The following is a 21,737-nucleotide window of genomic DNA, read 5'->3' as shown; positions in this document are numbered from 1 at the left end:
ATTCACGAATATTAAGGAACTAAACAAATTTTGTTATGTAGCAAAGCAAAATATATATATATATATATATATATATACACACATACGATACGCTGCACCATCATAGGTGACTGAGTGTCAAGCCGGGCACCAAGAAGCCTGTCCGGACTTTCCGATCCTCAAAATTGGATCAGTACATCCGAACAGGCCTTTGAATTTACACTCGGTCGTCAATGAATGTGCAAAGCAAGGATGTGCAAATAAATTTATTAATGAAATATATATATATATATAATGGAAACAGATAACATAGAACTACTTCATTACAACAGGAACTATGGTTCATATAGTAAACGTAGTGCTTAACATGATTCCGAAACAATTTGGACGAAAATGATGAAGTTAAAGATTGAATGAAACTAACTGATGGAGAAAAATACGTGTAGAATCAATTGGCGGAGCAAACAATAGTAAACTGACCTAGCTCTCTGAACGGGAAAGTTCGATATCATACTTGGAAGCACCACTCTCCTTGCCCAAAAGCCTTGCGTCTTCGCTTGCCAACACGCTGTCGATTCTTGCATCTGAAGCCAGCTTAGCTTTCTTCTCATGCTCCACTTCCCAACTGTAGAAGACCATGCCGAGCACCGCAAGCAACATCCCGAGAATGTTCTTCAGGGTCAGAGCTGAGTCAAATAGTAGCCATCCGAGGATCAAAACACACACAGTTTTCATGTGCCCTAAGACCTGGAATGATGTCGCAGAGAATCGGCCAATGCAGAGGTATTGACTAGTATTGCAGAAGACGGCGAGGATACACGAGAGAAGTATGAATAGCTGCAAAACAGGAACTTAAATAGGTTAGTCTGCCAGGAATTCAGAGGAGTTGTTCAATATCTACTACAGTTATCAACTTGTAAAAGGCCTGTTAAAGTTTCTTACAAACAAATCTTTTCCTTTTCTTACATTGATAACCAAACTTGTTCTAATTAAACACATTGTTGTCAGATGTGTTTCATGAAATGTTGATATACTGGTGATTCATGACAAGAGGTTGCCACTTCCCACTGATGTTCCTTCATGGTCTCTAATCTCAAAAACCTTAATGCAAATAAATTTTCATTAGGATATTACCAAATGTGGACAAACAAGCATTATCCATTATATTGACAATTGAATAAATCAATGTTTTTAGTTCCTCCTTCTTATTTGAATTGCACTTGAACCAAAGAAAGAATGCAGACTCAAATGGGAACAAGTCTCTAGCCAAATTAGCCTGGACTTGGCTAGTCGCGCCATCATCTGGCAATCTAGAGCATAATAATGCCTACTTTTCGTAAATCATTCATCCTAAATGCTTAGTTCATTATTTGTGACCTTTGTGATTTGCACCAGAAAGTATATAAAGCTTCCACACTGTTGTTTCCTCCTTAAGCTTTGTTCCATTGAGAAATTCGACTTGCTCATCAAGGCATTATGAATTTTAAAATTCCTAAAAAAGTCTATGTTCCTTCCATGTGTCAACATTCTGGCGAGCCTTGAGCATTCTTGAAGCTTAGTCAGCGAGCCAAACATCAGAGGCTGAATAATGCCTTCCCTTTCTTGTTCTTTAGTAATCTCGTTCATTTTGTTTTGTTCTAACACTTCACAAAAGGGTTAGTGAGAGAAAATTGTGGATGCTGAATTTGTTTTTGTTTCTAGTTATGACTGAGTTCATTGTTATAGTTTTGTGTGCTTGCATCAGTAGGCTCTGGACACCACAATTGATTTTTGCCAAAAACATTTGTGCTTGTTTGAAGCCCTCATCTTTTATTGACTAGTGTGGATACTTCTTTCTAACCTAATCACCAACTTTTCTCGTGAGAAGGCATACTTTGTTTACTGACCACAAGCCACTCTTCAAGGTAATCTCGATAAGATGAATTGCAAATAATTGGAACTCAATGAGGTAAAACTGGATATGTTTACCATACCAGATAAATATTTATTTATTGTTATTATTATTGGTCAACTAGCAAAGTCACAATAATCAATAATGTGCTAGGAAAGTAAGAAAAGCACAGGTCCTGGATAATCAGTTATAATTATCACATGAGCACATATTTATTTAACAGCATATCACTCTTATTCAATATGTCCTGAATAATCAGTCGGATATAGATTTAGAGTTTATCAATGTGTCATTGTTTCCATGCAAATTTTGCCTACCTCAATGTGCACAATTTCAAACAGAACTTGAAGCTTAGGTCAAGCAATTTTCAGTAAAAAAAAGGTATTTTGTATTTTTGGAACTTACAAATGCTCCAATAGAGTAATGGTACTTGAAGATCAAGTGACCATTCAGATAGTAGTCTGCAGTTGGACCGAAGAGGAGAAGAGAGATAGCCTGAATCGGTGCGGTTTTACTTAGAAGCTCAAAAGAACCAATGTCATACTTTTTCTGAAGAGACCCAATTGTCTGAAAAATAAAATTACTTAAATCAGATGATTAGATACAACAAAGTTGGAAAATTTACAATTACATCACAACCTAATCCATTGTTCTCTGCAATCAGCCAATCACATCCTAAAAACTATAATCAACACTTTAACAGAAACAAATTCTCAAGGAGGTTCAAGAACTAAAGACATCGTATAAACCAGTCTACTGAAAAGCATTGGATCACAAGTGTGTTCTCCTAGGTTAGAATATATATATCAGATTTATTTTTCATGTGACAGGTTCATATCCAATTGGTAGAATGGTAGTAAGTAATTATTCATACAAAATTCGTATGTTGCAATTTAAATTGATAGAAAAAAGGGAACAAGCAAATTAGAATCTCTTTTTTGGGGCTCTGAAGTCTGAACAACCAAGAACATGCTCCAAATAAACTCTATTAAAAAGATGATCTCCATCTTAGTGATGTGTCCTAGTATAAGGAAAAATGAGTAAGAGAAGCAACAAAGAAATATTAAGGTGATTTAGTGATTCGCTTTTTTCCTTCAAGCCAGATCCTCTTGTATTGCCAAAAACAAATGACGTCTCCTGAGAGCACACATGAATGAATCTACAAATGATCAAAGTTTGTGGTATTCATAATTTTAAATTTATAGGTGCCAAGCCTTGAGGATCTTGAAAATTTTATGTATGAAATCGGCCCCATTAACTATCAAATTGAGAAACATGAATGAATTCTTTCTATGAACAGAATGGAAAGAAACAAAAAAGTCGTTAGATAACAAAAAAAAATGCAACTGGAATCAGAGTAAGGGCAGATGACCAAGAAATTTCTTTATTTCTTCTTATCAAATACATCCACGAAAAAAAAACAAAAAAATTCTTAGAAATCAACAAGTGAACAGGAAATTCAAATATATCTTCACGTGACCTTACATTCCACATGTAGCACACATAATTAGATAATAGTTTAAACAAATAATAGAGTTGCTTTTCTATTCATCAAGCGAGAGTATCCAGCACTTGTTAGCTTTTGTACATAAGAAACTAGACAACGTGAAGTAAACCTTTCAAAAGTCAAATTCCAATTGATGGATAGAGAAAGACATTGCAATAAAAAATAAATTGATCAAATGTATAGCAGAAACTATAGATGCTCACAATCTGCTGCAATGATGTGCAGAATACTGCTACGCAGGCACAAACTAAGCCCTTTGATTTGACCTCTACATCAGTGACCGTGCAGATACCGACACCTAATGCCACAGCTGTAACAGCCATTATCACCCTAGATGAGTAGTGTTTACTGTGCAAGAAAAATTCCATCAAGCATACTACTGGTATTATGCTCAACTTTGATATCTGCACATTTTGAAGTCCAAACTGAGACACATTTGTGTAAGAGGTTATAAATGAACCTTTGTAAAAGTGCACAAAAAAAAATGACCTGATAAAATCCAACAGAATTCAACATGAGACTAAGATTCATCCCAGTAATTGACATATTAGCAACAATGGAGAACCACAAGAGCTCCCATAAAGGGACATGCTTGGAGACCGATAATCCTGTTGCATTTGAAATCCAACCAACAATGGCCGTCACAGTAAAGTGGAACCCAGTTAGAGTGGTTGCTGCAAAATTCCAGATTGATGTCAGTAAACTCAATTAGAGTTAATTTCTTGACCAAATATCAGATTGTACAAATGGTGCACTTCTATTTCAGTATAGCAGGTGATGTTATCTCTTTTGTAGTTTTTATAAGATGTTAAATATTTACCACAAGTAGAAGAGCACACAGACGAAGGTCTTACAGATGATCTTATGCCTGTTGTAGTTTGTATAAGAATGTTAAATAGTTACCACAAGTGGAAGAACACTGATGAATTAGAATATCGTTTTTCTATATAAAGCACCCTAACCCTATAGGTCTAAGCAAACTGTTATAACACAGTGCTTCAAGACTGTTGATAAGTACAAGGTCCATCTTTATGACTTACCAAAACTCCACATTGAATCTCATAACAGATAGATCACACACTATGTGTGGCCCCTTAGCTATCATCGTGTCATAGTCTTCAGATCTAGAGTCAATTTTACTCTCCCAGATCACCCGAAGGGCTTGCAGCAAAAGTAGCACTAGAAACTATTTTAATAAATTTTGAAGCTCCAAATTCACCAGCATGGGTTCACATTAATGGCCTTGTCCGAAATGAAAATCCAACATGAAAAAGAAAAAATCTCAAGTTCTGCTAACTGTTTCCCCGCTATTGTTAAAGAAACCTACAAACTGTAGCCATCTTAGAGGATTGCACATCTTTGTAGATCTGAAATAAGTTCAACTCAACAAAGAAAGTATCAAAGCGTAGATTTTAAGAGTATGTTGCTCGCTTTTCCAGACATACTAAAACTCAAATCCAACTAAATCAAACAAGCTCAAGAATATCATAGATCTGATCGTACAATAAACTTGGAAAATCTCACAGAAAGCTTCCGTGCGTTTCCAATTCAACCCAAAGCTCTCGATTATTGACAAAACACTGTCATACTGACGTCGACTTTGTTTTCAAGGATAAAACATCGAAAATCGCAAATCCAAATCCAAATCCCGATTCTAACACAAAAAGAAGCTTAGAAACTCGACTCTTCTGCTCAAACTTCTCCTCTCCGGTCCCCAGGAACTCCATCGAGCCAACGACATTCTTCATCTCACGATCTAGAAAACGAACCCTTTAACGAACTAAAGAAGCACTAAATCGAGGAGGAAGAAGAGTGGGAGAGGGAAAGGGAATACCGAAGGAGAAAGCGTAGCCACTGTTGGACATAAGCCGCTTGTTGGCCATGATCAGGCCGACGGCGCTGACCACGTTCATGGCCCAAGCCCCCGCGTCCGACACTACGGGCTTCTTCTTCCCCGCATCCATTGCTGCTCCTCGACGGCGATGAGCAGCGGAGAGAGAGAGAGAGGAAGAGAGAGAGAGGTCAGCGGAAGCTGCAAGCCCAGGAGGAAAACAAACCCCTCGATTCTGCTCGCGAAGTAAGTCACGAAAGAATGATTGGAATTTGGAATTGTCAAATTGGGCCCGTCGTTAGCGAAGCACTTTATTAATCGTGACCGAAATCGCATCTTAAAAGTAATGGTGCCGGATTCGCTGTGTGTGTCAGGACAGGGTTGGACTAACGGTCGAACCATTGCTCGCCAACTCGCAATGGAAGGGAAGGAGTAGTGCAAACCGTGTCTCATGAAAGGGAGCTGACGTCAACCGACGACACTGTTATAAAAATAATGATTTTATATTAATTATACCTAAATGAATTGCTAAATGTATCTCAAACTTATCGCTTTTAATAAATCTATTATTTTATTTTATTTGACGAAATTTGTCTCCTTCAAACGAAACTTCTAACAATTTTCCAACGTTATTATTAAATTGGACAATACTGAATCATTAAAATCTGACCAGTCAAACTACATTTGTAAGTCCTTATTAAAGATATTTTAGTAATATCGTCTCTATATATAATTAGATTTATGTATTATAATTCAATTCTGACTAAATAAATTTATCATATTAAAGATAATATTAAATGGTTACAATCAGGACCGTCAGAATATATTTTATAAATCATTATTAAAGATATTTTTAGTAAAATCATCTCTATATATTAATTATATACATATATTACAATTCAATTATGACCAGCCATATTCTAGCCAAATAGATTTATAGTATTAAAAGATAATACTAAATGGTTAGAATCTGACCATAATATACTTTATAAATCATTATTAAAATTTTTTTAATAATATCATATCTATATATTAATTACATTCTATATATTAATTACATATATATATATATATATATATATATATATTACAATTCAATTTATTAACCCATTGACATACTTTTTCCTATCAAAATACATCATTTAAAAAAAATTTATTAAATTTAAATATCCACTTTTAACTTAATACTATATATAAACTTTTCAATAATACAAAATTTAAATTTATCCTATTAAAAATTTAAGATAAAATCTTGATAAGATAATTTATATATATACTCTTAATATCTCTCTAAATATTTAATATTTGTCCGGAAAAAGAAAATGAAATTAGACTACCACTATATCAAAATTATCTCAGAGTCACTAATCCTTTATTTTTTTTATTGCTAATGTTATTAATAAGGTTATAACACTAGTTTATCATTTGTTAGGATTAAATCGGACTAAAGGATGAATAACCCTGTAATTATAAATTAACTTCTATTGCTACTTATCTATTTTTACTATTTATTAAGAATTCTTTGATTATTTTATATAAATAATATGTACTATCATCATAATTATCTTTAGTCTCACATCTTAGAATTAACAACACTGTGAATAAATAAATTTTTATAAATATCTTGGGTCGGGATGTTAAAAAGTATATCTTTTATAATTTTTTTTTTACTAAGATCAAGTATTATATTAAATTAAATTTTTAGTAGAGAAAGTCTGTTAGCTTTAACCAAGATTTCCTTAGTGAAGGGGAGTGGCTTTTTACAAACTTCGAAAATGAATATTGAATTTAGAACATGTGCGTATTCAACTCCTAGCTCTAAATATTATTTATAGTGCATTGGTCAAAATAATTATTTTGCTGATATGATAACTCGGAGTGCCTCAGTTGACTAGGGCACCATTAATGGATGAAGTTTACCAATGTTCAGTTGATATGACTTAATGGAGGTGTCTCAGTTCATCGGAGACGCCTCAACTGTTGTTAAGTTGGATTCCAATATTTATTTGCTCCACAACGGTCCTGTTTTATCGGAGTTGCCTCCAATTGATCTAAGACGTTTTTACTATTGTTCATCTGAGGCGCCTCCAATAAACTGAAGCGCCTTGAGTCTTCAAATTAGCATGGAGCGTTCAGTGAATAAGAGGTGCCTTGGATTGTCAACTCTCAAGTTGGCCATCACTCGACGCTCGTTTAGGTGATGTTTCGATTGTCCAGCGTTAATCTCATCTGAATCCAATTTTGACATTTTCCTCGAGCATTCTTAATCCTCCTTCTCACTCTACCGGTATACTCTTCCATAGCTCATCATCCTTTGGATGCACTAATCTCGTCAACTCCCTTCTCATAACATCTTTCTCATTCCCTATATCTTGCTATATCTTTCGCTTGAATTCCATTCCTAAGTTCCTGCACTCAGTTGATTAATATCAAATTTATTTCAGAATACTTAGGGTATGTTTGGTTCAAGTTATCAGGTATAATCTTGGTAATCACATAACTAAGGTTATGAGGAATAAAATATAACCAAATGTTGTTATGTTCAACCTAGTTAATACAATAAAAACTTGTTTGTTTGAATGTTTTAATAAATAACATACTTTAATATTTTACTATATTACCCTTAGTTACAAAACTATATATATATATATATATATATATATATATATATATATTATTTAAATTATACGTTTTATTATTATTTTTTCTTTATTTTTATGTGTTTGTTTTTATATTTTTCATATTTTTGTTTTTTATTTTTAAAATTTTTAATATTTTTTTAATGTTTTAAATGTTTTTTTTTATTTTTATGTTTCGTATTATTATTTTTTTACATTTTTTATTATTTATTACGTTTTTTTATTTTTAAATTATTTTTAATGTTTTTTCTATTTTTATGTTTTTTTAAAATTTTTTCGCCACTTTTTTATTTTTAAGTTTTTGATGTGTGTGTGTTTTTTTTTTGTATTTTTAATGTTTTTTAAAGTTATTTTATTATTATTATTTTTTATTTATTTTTTCTTTACATTTTCATTTTGTTATCACATTTTTTTTCTTATTCGAGGATATTTTGGGTAAAAAAATTCCGTTAACCCCAGAATCAAGAAAACCTCAATTTTCCAAGGTTTTTCGATTTTGGGTTGCATGCCCCTTTTGTTGACGTGTCGGGCATGAAACGTTACTTGAGAATCATCGATTAACTAAACCAAACAAGATTTTCGTTAATAACCTTCGATAGATAACTAAAGTTATCAAAGATAACTCCGAACTAAACGCATCCTTAAAGTTATATGACATCTTAGGTTTTTTATTTTCTTGCTTCATAATTTTATAAACTATCGTGATTCTTTTGATTCGTTTCATTATGAAGTCATCATCTCAGCAACTCTTTCAAAACATCTGTATATATTTTGAAAGAGAATAAATCATGACGAACATTTATCCTAATATAACTACCTTAAATATAAGAAAAATTAAATACCTAACCAAATATTTTCACATCCACTACAAATGGATCTCAATATGATGACAAAAGATGAATATGCTCATCCCTCGTGTCTCCGTCAATCCGTTCCAGTACCAACATTGAGGAGGGAAATCATGGGTGACTACTAGCCTTTCGAATAGTGACTAGCACATAAGGGAGACATTTACCTCGACTTTGTCGAGATTCGAACCGCAGACTTCATGATGACAACATCTTATATACTAATCACTAGGCCGTCTCAAAATGACTTAAAATGGATTCCAATATGACGGCAAAAGGCGAATATGCTCGCCCCCAGTGCCCCCCGTCCCAAGGCCAACACGGAGGAGTTAAATCACGGGTGACTACTAGCCTTTCGAATAGTGACTAGCACATAAGGGTGACATTTACCTCGATTTTATCAAGATTCGAATTTCAGATCTCATGACGATAATACCTTACGTGTTAGCCACTAGACCCATTCGAAGGGACATAAATAAATCCCAACATGATTCTCTTCGTTGATGTTATATTAAACAAAACATCAAGCAGTAATTGTACTTGTGTTATGTCATGAGCCTTATTGACTCGTGGACTTCTGGATACGTAAACTTTTTATAATAGATTCAGATTCAATCCTATCATATACCTATTCAAAACATTTCTATCGGGTCCAGGCGATTCAAGGTCTCTTCAATCCCTCCTTTACGTACACTATTATTTTTTCCTCCTTAATTACCTTCCTTTCTATACACTATTATTTTCTCCTCCTAATTTACCTTCCTTTATGATAAAATCATCATAGAGAGATCATCGAAATAATAATTTCACTTTTTACTATCAATATTAGTGTCGTTGTGATTTACACGGATTAACATGGTTAGTACCTACACGAGTACTTGCTCTAATATATTTTAGAGTTAATTTCTAACTGATATAAAATATTTTGTTGGATGTATGACCTCTCATATGTAAATAGTCATTGTGTTATAACAAAATGATGATGAAATTGAACTGTTTGAAATAAATGATATCATCTTTTATTCTAATATTGATGTCATTATGCCTGTATCTAGTCTTACAGTCAATGACCCTGTCGCTTGGGAGGAACAATCTCACATTTTGCTTTAATATTGATATCATTGTTTTGCTCTAATATTGATATGAGCCCTCTTGACACAACATAGCGATAAGAGACACCATAATTTACTCATGTTTCAAGGTTCCATATTCATGTTAGATATTTTTACGCCTGTAGTATTCGTAGGGGTGGAGGGACTTTATGTATTGGGGGGCCCTGGCCCCCTCCCCGTCTATAAGGATGAGGAAAACTTTTTCAAAAATATGCTTGTCTCGCCGCCGACGAATCGGTCACATCTCCGACAAATGTGGTCTCGCCGGTGCCTTGTTGAAATTTCCTTTTAGTAATACACTCGTCTCGCCAGATCAAATCTTCTGTCCCGAAACTCTCCTTGTCCATCTGTCCCACGCAGAAAACGATACTCGACTCGTGAAAAACACGTGACGAAGACGGAAACCAAAAGAGCAACCGATCCGCTGGACCGATCAGGATATCCGCTGGACCGATCAGGATATGTCTTGATCGGTCCTGATCGGTCTACTGATCGATCCACAGGCAACAGGTGAATCGCTCTTTTGGTTTCCATCGTCGGCCTCCCAGACCGATCAGGATATGTCTTGATCGGTCCTGATCGGTCTACTGATCGATCCACAGGCAACAGGTGAATCGCTCTTTTGGTTTCCATCTTCGTCACGTATTTCTCATGAGTCGGGTGTCGCTTGGTGCAGTGCATAACTGGTCACATCGTGAACCGGTCACATCGCCGACCGGTCAAAAATACGACCGCCTCAGTTCACTGGTGTCTTGTTGAAAACGTCCTTGGTGCAGTGCATATCCCCTTTTAGTAAATATGATATATTTAAATTTTATTATTATATATAATAAATAATTCATCTTTTTCAAATTCATTATTGGCCCCTCCGCCCCTGAGTGTTCGAATTATTGAGACAGCTGGATCATTGTGTCCAGAGCTGCTACACTTCTATATTTACTACTCAGTTGTGAATGCCGACCATTCCAAAGCTAATGGGATCGAAGTTTACATATCTGGATTAATTAAAAAAATAATGAAGAAGGTGCTAAAGACATTCTTTTATAATAATATAAATAAATGTGTTATTTATTATATTATATTATATTTGTTTATTTCTCTTTGGAAAGAAAGTAGTGATCCCATTGTACAGTAGTCGAACTGTGTACCTCTTACGGAGTAGAGGATTCGTCCTCGGAGAATTAAGTGGACCGAATCCTACCTGTTTAGTAGATGTAGTCTAGTCCATCTAACTAATAAATGAATAAGATTTTTTTTGGTCTAAAAAATTTTGGACAAGAAGATCTGACCTCTTGTTAGCAAGGATCCTCTTTCCCTGGACCAGTCCTAGTTCCTTGTTTATTCATTGGTTGGTTGGATTGGATCCTGTCTGTTAAATAGATAGGGTCCAGTCCATCCAACCAATAAATTAATAACGCTTCTTCTAATCCAGAAAATTCTACATCAGAGGATCTAACCTCCTGTTAACAGGGATCCTCTGGTTCAGGATCCCTAGACCAATCATAATCCTCTGTTTATTCATTAATTGAGTGGGTTAGATCCCACATGTTAAATAGATATGATCCAGTCTATCCAATTAATAAATGAACAAGACATCTTTTGGTCCAGAATTTCCTGAACTAATTCTTATCCCCTGTTTATTCATTAGTTGAGTGGGCTGGATCTCATCTATAAAATAGATAGGGTTCAATTTATCCAACTAATAAATAAATAAAACCTCTTATAGTCTAGAAGTTAGATAAGGTTCAATCTATCCAACTAATAAATGAACAGGACCTCTTGTACTCCAAAAAAAAAATTCTAGACCAGACGATTTGCCCTCTTCCAAACAATGGTGCCACTCCGCTCGTTTCCCTCTCTATATCCGTTCTCCTGTTAAACGTTTCCTTCCTCCGCAACGCTGAACCACTTGTAAAGATCTCCGCCGTTAATCTCATCGAGAGAGGGTGATCATGGGCCGTGGATGCAGTGATTCCTTCCGACGATCGCGGCGAGATGCCGACGATCGCGGCGAGACGCCGACGATCGTTCTCTGCCTCCACCGCCGCCCCCGCCAGCCTACCAGTTGGGGTGGCAGGGCGAGGGGAACCACTCCAAGCGCTCCTGCGCCGACGACGAGGTAGCCTCCGATGAGGAGTGCCTCGCCCTTTGCCTCCTGGTCGCGCGGCGTCAGAGGATCGCCTCTCCTTCCGGTGCCCCAATCGCAGCTGGGCGACGCCTCCCGATCGATGTCGCGGCGGCGGCTCTGTCAGGGAGGGCGGGCCACCGGAAGCCCGCGGGAGAGGCGGCTGCCGCACCGGCTAGACGGGCGCACGAGGCGCCACTACGACGGCGTGATATATGGCAGCGCCGCCACGGCGAGTGGGGCTGCGAAGTTGGCGTCCTCCTCCTCCGGTGCGGCGAGCTCCGGGAGTAACCTGTCGCTGCCAGCGACGGCGAGGGCTGTGCACGCAGGACAGAGCGGGGCGCAGAAGAAGGGGAAAGGAGATGGAGGAGGAGGAGGTGCTCAGCCCGCTGGCGTTGAACGCAAAGAAGCCGCCGTTGACTCCGTCCGGAGGTGGCGTGGTTAATCTAAAGAAAGCGGAAGACGAGGAAGCGGCGACCCCACTGGCGTTGCCCATGCCGTCTTCCCTCTACATGGCCAAAGACGGCGGCATCAAATCGCCGCCGCCGGCCGTCAATCCGTTGGTTTACTACCGTTTGTTTACTTCAGCGTGATGACTTTGTTTCGATGGCGAAGAAAATCGAAAATTGGAGGTTTGTTTAGAAGGGAGTGGCAAGTTTTGGTTTACGTCTACTGTCTCTTCGAATCTTTGAGGGTCTAATCTCATACTATGAAATAATTTCAAGGGGTGCAAGTGTAAATACCGAAACTTTGTATATTACAATACACAAATTAAACTGTTTTTGAAAATGATATTTAAAATTATAGATCATCTCTGAAGAGGATTAATTGTAATATTAAATAATCAGAATTTAATCAACCAGAATATATATATATATATATATGAACATTTTAATAATATCATATTTATAAATTAATTATATATATATATATATATATACCTATATTAAAATTCATTTCTAACTGGTCAGGACAACAAAATTTATTCTAATTACAATTTGGAAACAAATTATGTATAGTAATTTACTCCCTAATAATGCTTAACAATAAATGTAAAATATAATTACTAGGCCCTCGCTGAGAATAAAAGAAACCCGATGATATCGCCCAAAATATTACCCGAATAATATCGGTCCGAACACGTTTACGTGGGGCCCTAGAGACTGCAAACGGACACGTCATATGCTGACTAGGCAAATTCTAGGTCTGTTAGATCAGCGTGCGAATCCATGCGGGTTGGGTCGTGGACAGGACACGGAGCGAGAGGAGTTGAACTCGAAACCCCTGTTCAGTCTGCGTGCGTTTGGGAAGGGTAACGTCGCAGGTGGGCACCTTCAAAATCACGGAGGCGAAAAGAGGGGAGGCGAATCGGAAGTAGCCGATCTAGGGTTTCCTTCACAGGGCGAATCCCCAAGTTTCTGGTCCCCGACCTGGGCCCTTCCGACCTCCCTCCATCGTAGGAAGCGAAGGTAACGTATCTTTGCATCTGTTTCTTATCTCCTCCCGTCTAGATCTCCAAAGCTCCTTCGTTTTTGCTTGCGCCTTAGTGCTGTAGTCGACCTCATCAGGAATTACATTCGGATCTACGACCGTCGTAGTTACTGCTTGTTCGATAGCATGGATCGGAGGTGATTAGGATGTCCCGGGCAACACCTTGCCCCTCCTTCGCTTCTTTGGAATTTGGATAATCAATATTAAATTGTTTAATCTTCTGCTTCTTTCATGAAGGTGGTGTTTTTGTAATTTGACTAAGATGCTTATGAAGAGTAATGATTAGATCTCGACTTACGTATCTGCTTATATTTCCAGGGACTTGCTCAAGTTATTTTTTTTCACTGATGCCATGTTACAAATCATCAGCGTGAATTTTGATTTGTATGAGATACAAGTGTTCCTTCTTTATGACTATGTTTTTCTTTTTCTCATGCAGGCCTTAAAATCTGGGAAGAGGATACTCTAATCCACCACCGAATTTATTGTCCAAATCTCGAAATTTTAAGTTTTCCTGGAAGATCTCATCTTCCTGAGATCTTCCTTACAAGCTGGTATCCAACCCCCACTATTGCTTGCAATCGTGACTTGCCTGTGAATTTGAATTGATACAATGAGAACACACGAACGAGTCGTGAACTTTGCTCTTTTAGGTTTGTAGCCTTTGCTTATGTTCTTTTTTACATAACATGTCATGTCAAAAGTTTAATTATTATTTTGTGAATTTTTATTAGTATACTTTCATTAATTATGGTCTAGCAATCTTAAAGAATGTGTTGGTTTATACAGTTTCCTCCAGCTTTATATTTATATTTTAATATTTTCTTCATACAGGTTTGACTTTAGCACCACTTGTTGTGAAGGTAAATCCCAATGTCAATGTAGTTTTGACAGCATGCCTTACTGTTTATGTTGGTTGCTATCGGTCGGTCAAGCCAACTCCACCTTCAGTGAGCACTGCTTTCCTTTTTTTATGACTGAATGTAGCTTACTTGTAATGTTTTGGTTTACAGTAGTATATATCTCAATAAGCATGAAATATCTGCAGGAGACAATGTCAAATGAACATGCTATGCGATTTCCTTTGGTAGGGAGTGCAATGCTGTTGTCACTGTTTCTTCTTTTCAAAGTCTTCTCCAAAGATCTAGTCAATGCTGTACTGACATGTTACTTCTTTGTTCTTGGGATCGTGGCTTTCTCGTATGTGACTGTCATTCCCTTTGAAATGATATCTGTCTTGATGATATTTAGTATTATTAGATACAGTTCCTCAGTTGCCACTAAAACTGGTATGCAGGGCAACTTTATTACCAGCAATCAAGCATTTTCTCCCAAAACGTTGGAACGATGACCTCATCATTTGGCGTGTTCCTTATTTCCATTGTATGCTCTCTCTCTCTCTCTCTCTGGTCCAGTATCATTTAAAATTAGTGTATGTGCTGTGTCGGGTAACTTCATACATCTTATTGTTTTAAAATTGTTTCATATTTAAAATGAAAAGTTCAGCAATAATAAAGTCTATGCTGATGAGTATGATTGGCTGTTGACTTCTCTATATCTCGTCCTTATCTAATAACAATCATGCTCTTGGGTTTATTTCTTGGTTAATTGCATTAACTTCATTGGTAGCTCGTAATATTGATCATACACAACATATATGTAGAAATCCAAAATTATGATATCATGCATCTCTCAAGTCATCATGACCAACATTCTTCTCACTAACTTATAGGCCTTGTTTCCTACAAAGGGAGGATACAATTAGAAAAAGAAAGATAGTAGAGGGAAAACTGATTGCAAAATATTCTTGTTCAACTATTTCAAAAGGAAAGAGATAGGGAAACTTATTTCAAAGCTTTATTTGAAAAGAAAAATTATTTCATTTTTTTAAGATTAGATTTAAGCTCTATTGCACATGGAAGTGTGTGCTCCGTCCAAATTGGATGGAAGCAACATAGAGGAAAATTAGGGGGAAATGTTTTCCATATTTTTTCCCTTCCTCTTTTTCTACCAGAGGAAACTGAGTAAAAAGTATGGTTGTGGAATTTTTTGTTTCATTATTTTCATTTGGGCTTTCTTTCTTTCATAAGAAACACACCCTTAGTGAATTTCTCTCTTTTATCCTTTTGTACCTTATTTTAGGATTTGCGCTCCAACAAGCTTGAAATGACTTGTGTTTAAGAATTAAGGGATGCTAACATCCTTTCCCTTGGAGTATATTGCTGGATTGTCCTATATCCTTGTCATCTATGACCATTTTGTTTTCTTAATTGTTTATTTGATATTCATGGTCGCAGCTGCTTCTCTGGAATTCACCAGATCTCAGGTTGTTGCCTCAATACCAGGAACTTTCTTCTGTGTTTGGTATGCTCTGAAAAAGCATTGGCTTGCAAACAACATCTTGGGGATTGCATTCTGCATTCAGGTTAATTCTCTTCCAAAAACAAAAATATTGATTCTTTTGTTGGCTTCTATGGTTGCATGCATGCTGCAGTTGGCTGATGAGTTATTATATTTCTAACCGTTTTTGTTTTTTGTTATGTATTCTTTGTATTATGTGCCTGTTGTTTGCCTGTGATATATGTATATATTATATGTTTTTAGTTTGTATAGGATAGTTGATTGTGAAAGATTTTTGTCTTTCCATTTGCGAACTTAGATACAAGTACCATCTGGTTTCTGGTCATTGCATTATTGCTTTTATAATTTCCACACATTCACCGTTATCAAAATAAGATATTGTTTTAAGAAATTGCATAAGCATGGACCAAAAAATATTCTTATTTTCTTATTCATGTAGGTTATTTGTTACCCTCCCTTTGCTTTTTATACAAATCTCCTAGCTGTTGTTTGATATCTGGACCTACCATGATGGAAAAACTATTATTGTGTTGTCTCCTTTCTTATTTTCTTCCAAATCTATATGTAATTAAAAGAGTCAATTTGCACAAGAAACATCATAAATAATCATCGACAACCGATATGAGATGCTTATTTTTTTTTATTTTTGAATGAGATAAATTGAATTACTTAACACATTCACTTTGTACTTTGAATTTTTCTGATTCTAAGATGACACTCCTCAGTTTCTGGTATTGAAAAAAATTACAATATATATTCAAATAGAGTTTACTACAAACACATTGACACAGCACCAAATTTATTCAGTAACAGTTTAACATGTTACCCACTTAACCATCTTGTCTATTGCTAACATGTAGTGTGTTTTTACTGATGAATTGGAGCACATATATGTTGAAATAAGATTTTCAACATGTTAAATTTTGTTTTTTTTTCCACCACTTTACCCTGAATGTCTTCTACTTTATCCATTTCTCAGGGAATTGAAATGTTATCATTGGGATCATTTAAAACGGGTGCCATTCTTTTGGTAAGAGATGAGAACAGTCTTTCTGTCTTCAGTATTTGCATTAAAATATATGTTTTTTCCTTCTGAAATGTGCCCTTTGCTTTGTCTTTACTGATCCGATTTCATAGTGCATTGTTTTTAGTGAGTAAATAGTGAGCTAACTTGATTCCTGATGTATTTAACTTTTGTATCAGAGACTAGCTGCATTCCAAATGATGGCTAACGGCTAACCTATATCGCACTGCATCCACATCCATTGTCACTTATAGATGTGTCTCAAATATTAGGAGACAACAATATATAGCAGAAAAAATACCAAAGATATCTAGAGCCTGAACCTACAATAGAGCACCAAATTTCATCTAATCGATTCTAAATCAAACACATCTCAGGGACAGATGAGCTCAAAGCTATCTTTTATTGACCATTTACCCACAAGTTTCAGCAATGTAGCCAACACTGATCCACCTTTTCTATGCTATCATGTAAATAAGATTCATCACACTATGCTTCTACTCTTAGTATGAAAGATGCAAACTACAATCAACAAAATACAATGTTAAAATTTCCTACGACAATTCAATGAGCTAGGTTTCCTGATGAAATTAAGTTAAAACCTCAAAACTTAAATTTATAGATGTTATGCCTTTGCAAGTCCATTTGTTTACAAGATCAGCATGGTATATGCTTAGGTCCAATATCCTATGAAGAAAGGAAATGTGGAATGATAGGTGCATGGGGAAAAGTTTTCCCCAGGCACTGTATCTCTCTGTTTCCTTGGGTGGAATCAGAGGGAGAGAAGAGACTAGTGAAACATTTCCCTAGCATCTTCACATATTGCTTCTGCTTGACACTAACCTCTTCATATTTATATTTTAGTCTTGTTTGAACTGGGGTACAATGGCAAATAGACTAAGAATACTGTTAATAGTGAAGTAAAAGAAATAAAATAAATGTTCAATCCAGAAATTGATTCCATTTACTCTTTTGATCTGATTTATTTTAAATGGGTCCTTTTTGCATCACTATTTATGTATGCTTTGAGGCAAATCCTTTAAAATAAATTTCATTTTATTTTACATGTTTTTCATTTACACAAGCTCAATAGACTCAGAAAAATTACTATGCATTTTGTTTATCATCAATGTGAGTTTCATATCTTTCATTGTTCGGATCTTATAGATTTTTGACAAAATATCCCTCTCTTATGTGCTTTTCTGGTACAAACTGTGCGTCGTGTTTAGAAAAAAGTTCATAACAAAGAAGATATTATATTTTATTCTTATAAGCTTGCTCGCACTGCAACGATTCTTCTGCATTTCATAATTATTTTCCTTTATCTTATTGATTCTGTTAGCTCATAAAATGGAGGAAATGATTTTTATCAAAAAAAATTATTCCACGTGGAGAATACAAACCCAAACTCGTTAGCTTCTTGTTTTTCACCAGCTCATTTGTTTTTGACTTTCATCTCTTATGCTTAGGTTGGACTGTTCTTTTATGATATATTTTGGGTGTTCTTCACACCAGTGATGGTTAGTGTTGCTAAATCTTTTGACGCTCCCATAAAGGTTAGTTTTTCGAGGTATTTGATTGTTGATTTAAGTAACTATTTGGTGTGCTTTAATTCATACACTTACTTCCTATGTGCTTCCGACAGCTTCTATTTCCAACTTCTGATGCTGCAAGACCTTTTTCCATGCTTGGCCTTGGAGATATTGTTATTCCTGGTAAATATCCAATTATAAGACAACTTCTCAAACTAAAAACATGTTTTTGTATATTGTTAATTAAATTCAGAGTAAGGTGAAAAGATTAATAATTGTGAAGTTTTTTAGCTATACTGTTTGTGAAACTATTAGAAAGGAACTTAGCATTAGGCTTTACTAAGGTAAACTCAGTGCCATTATCACCGCTCATCAATATTCTACTAACAAATAATTTCTAGTAGGGTTATATATATAAACTAATGGTTCATGAACTAGTCGGTTACTTGATTCATGAAGTGTTTGTTTGTTTATTTGAATAATATATAGTCGCACTATTGGTTTCAAACTGAATATTTATTATTGAACAGTTAATTATTTTTTACACATTTGCTTTATGAGATTAGTATAAATATTATATTATCAAGTTTTATATTTGCTTTTTCGCATGAATGTATATTATCGAAACTCATAAACAAGTTGAGAAACAAATCTTTAAGGATTTAATCTCTATGTTTAACATTATTTATTAAGTTTTTTTTATCAAATTATTAAATACTATGGGTTTCAAATATCAGATTGGATTATAGCTTGATTATATAAAGACCAGCTTGCCTTTAAATTTGCTTGATATTATTTTCAATGAACAATCTTTTGAGCTCGGTTGACTTTGTTTATTTATTTCAACAATAAGCAAGGTTGAACATAGTCAAGCTTGACTTACTTGGCTTTTTCCTAATTTCTATCACTTTGTTAAGTATTATCATCGTTGTTGCTGGTTAGATGTGAGTATTTTTTGCTAATCATGAAATAGGGTTGAAAATGTCATTCTGCTTAGTGAAATTGTGAATCTACTTCTCTGCTTGTAGACTACAATCATCACAAGATCATCATAGGTTATTTATCTTATCTTGCTCGTGCTGCTTGGAATCAAATTGTATCACCTACAACAAGATATATCGATAATCTTGGGTTGAAATGGTGAATTTGATGAGGAATAGTGGACGAAGGAGGATTTAACTGCGTGATCTTTCATGGCAAGGGCTTGATGTCTTCTCAATCTCTGACTGATACATGTCTTAATGTAAAAAAGCCCACTGCTCGCCCTGAACATTGCAGAAACCCTTTACATTGTAAAGAACTTAACCTCTCGATCAACAGTCCTTGAGAACACACCCCTTCATCACCTCAAACTCATTTAAATTTCATTAACTTAAGCTCATTAACCCTCTAACCTCAATTATTAACTCAGCATTTCTCCTACCTATTGATCTACAATCTTCCAGAATTGTGTAGTTGTTTGCTGCTGTTCTGCTTCTGCTTTTCTCAACAGTTGATTCGTTCTCAAGTCAAGTTAAGCTTGATCTTGTTTAATGGAACCGTAGAATGTTTACTTTGTGTAAAGATTAAACTCATTGCTGGATGCCTAGGAATTTGTAAAAGAGCCAACCATCTGTCGGTCGGTATATTTCTCATTGCAGTGATTTAACAACTGAACTGAAACAATTGCATGGATAATGTGATACTATAGTACTATACTATTAAGGAGAAATGAAAAATGTCACTTTTCTTGATAGAGGGCTCTAAACAAATTGAGGATGATCAGATAGACATAATGTTTCTAATGGTGTGCAAATCAACGGCGTGCACAAACAGAAGATATCTATGGTTTACCTTTGCGATCTTTGTTGCTTGTGATCCTTCTTTGTCTTTGCAACTAGTCTGATTTAGTTCTTCTTTCAGTAAATTTAAGTGAATTCTTGTGCCGCTAGAAGTTTTCAAATTTCTCACTTTATCATAGCTTTCTTTATGTTTTTTTTTTTCATCACAATTTGACACGCATACTTCTGATTAGGTATCTTTGTCGCATTGGCATTGCGCTTTGATGTTTCAAGAGGAAAGCAAGCACAGTACTTTAGTAGTGCCTTTTTAGGATATACGGTCGGTCTGGTCGTTACAATCATAATCATGAACTGGTTCCAAGCTGCACAGGTGAATGCCTGAAGCTGTTTCTGTTATCCGTTCAGTACCTTTCTCCAAATTTATGCTTATGGCTTCTTTGCCGCATGCAGCCTGCTTTGCTTTATATAGTTCCAGGAGTTATCGGATTTTTAGCAGCTCATTGCCTATGGAACGGGGAAGTAAAACCGGTCAGTTCCTATTTTCTTGCCTTTTTATAAAATGGCGGATGACCTTTATGTTTTCGATAGTGCAATGGCTTTCTTATTCATTCGGGGATTTTGTGTAATAATTCAACTAAGTAGGATTAGAAGAAAATTGATTTGTTCAATTTTGTTTCAAAGTATTTTTCTAAACTTCATTAAGGTTGTAGCTTCATGCTACCGACGAGTTTGTACTAGAATATTTTGTTTGAATGGAAGTCGATTGGAAAGAACTATATGTTGGATCGAAAATCCAGTTTCCGATACTGAATGACCTACTTGTTTTTGTTAACAGTTGCTGGAGTTCGACGAATCACAATTGTCATCGACCGAGAAGAGCAGTGGCGGTTCCGCAGAAGCTGAAGCCACTAAAGCTGACAAGAAAGTCGATTAGTTGTTTGATTTACTGTCGTTCATAACAATTCAGAGATTTTGCTGCGAATGAATGACGATTCGACTAGTTTAAGGAGAGCATTGCTATCATCTAATAGGATTTATGATTACAGTCATGAATGACAAATCTTAATATGAAAAAAAAAATCTTAACATTGATCCAGTTCATCTGGATGTTCTTAGCTTGTTTTTCTAATATTGTTATACAGTATAAACTTTTATAATCGAGATAAATGATTCAATTTCTCCTTATATATTTTATATTGTTAGGATATGTATGTCTGTTTGGATGTTCAATTGAATGTGTTCTTATCAATAAATTCTATTACTGATATACAACAGTCGACTCGACTGTTTGACTATAGTTGAACTCAAATTAGCTCAAGTCTGGTATATTTATTTTTGATAATTATTTTTCTTAAAAAATAATAATGAACATAGAAGTTTTAGTTATGTTCTTAGGAGGGACTAGTGGAAATCTATTGAGGATTTGTATGGAAATTATTTTTAATTTTTATTGTGTTTTTGAAAATGATAAATAAAAATAAATATAGAGAATATGGTTGTACTCATTATTGGGTTTTAGTATTTAAAAAGATTTATTTTCTTATAAAATACTTAGTTTTTTAAAATGGTCTAAATTGTACCTTTTTCAGTATATTTTATATTCATATTTAAAACTT

The 21,737-nt window shown here is 35.3% G+C and overlaps 2 protein-coding genes across 3 annotated transcripts; one reads left to right on the top strand and one right to left on the bottom strand.

Moving 5' to 3' along the window:
• Positions 1 to 271: 271 nt before the first annotated feature.
• LOC121983790 (UDP-rhamnose/UDP-galactose transporter 3-like) lies at positions 272 to 5,457 on the bottom strand. Its single transcript, XM_042536406.1, has 5 exons — positions 5,212 to 5,457; positions 3,867 to 4,051; positions 3,581 to 3,781; positions 2,276 to 2,437; positions 272 to 816 (listed from the first exon to the last, which is right to left on the bottom strand). Exons 1-5 carry the CDS (start codon positions 5,339 to 5,341, stop codon positions 460 to 462), a joined length of 1,035 nt encoding a protein of 344 aa, XP_042392340.1. The 5' UTR covers positions 5,342 to 5,457; the 3' UTR covers positions 272 to 459.
• A 7,707-nt stretch (positions 5,458 to 13,164) lies between these two features.
• LOC121983789 (signal peptide peptidase 2-like) lies at positions 13,165 to 21,306 on the top strand. 2 transcript variants are annotated; one of them, XM_042536405.1, is made up of 13 exons: positions 13,165 to 13,401; positions 13,501 to 13,560; positions 13,863 to 14,076; positions 14,258 to 14,373; positions 14,472 to 14,623; positions 14,721 to 14,806; positions 15,721 to 15,848; positions 16,764 to 16,814; positions 18,278 to 18,364; positions 18,454 to 18,523; positions 20,355 to 20,491; positions 20,572 to 20,649; positions 20,957 to 21,306. In XM_042536405.1, exons 3-13 carry the CDS (start codon positions 14,037 to 14,039, stop codon positions 21,053 to 21,055), a joined length of 1,044 nt encoding a protein of 347 aa, XP_042392339.1. In that variant the 5' UTR covers positions 13,165 to 13,401; positions 13,501 to 13,560; positions 13,863 to 14,036; the 3' UTR covers positions 21,056 to 21,306. The 2 variants fall into 2 exon arrangements, with proteins under 2 accessions (XP_042392339.1, XP_042392338.1); XM_042536404.1 differs by lacking the exon at positions 13,501 to 13,560.
• Positions 21,307 to 21,737: the final 431 nt, after the last annotated feature.

This window comes from Zingiber officinale, chromosome 5B (assembly GCF_018446385.1).
Source record: "Zingiber officinale cultivar Zhangliang chromosome 5B, Zo_v1.1, whole genome shotgun sequence".
Taxonomy (NCBI): Eukaryota; Viridiplantae; Streptophyta; class Magnoliopsida; order Zingiberales; family Zingiberaceae; genus Zingiber; species Zingiber officinale.
The sequence above is the reverse complement of the archived record's forward strand: the minus strand, read 5'-3'. Positions and strand labels throughout refer to the sequence as shown.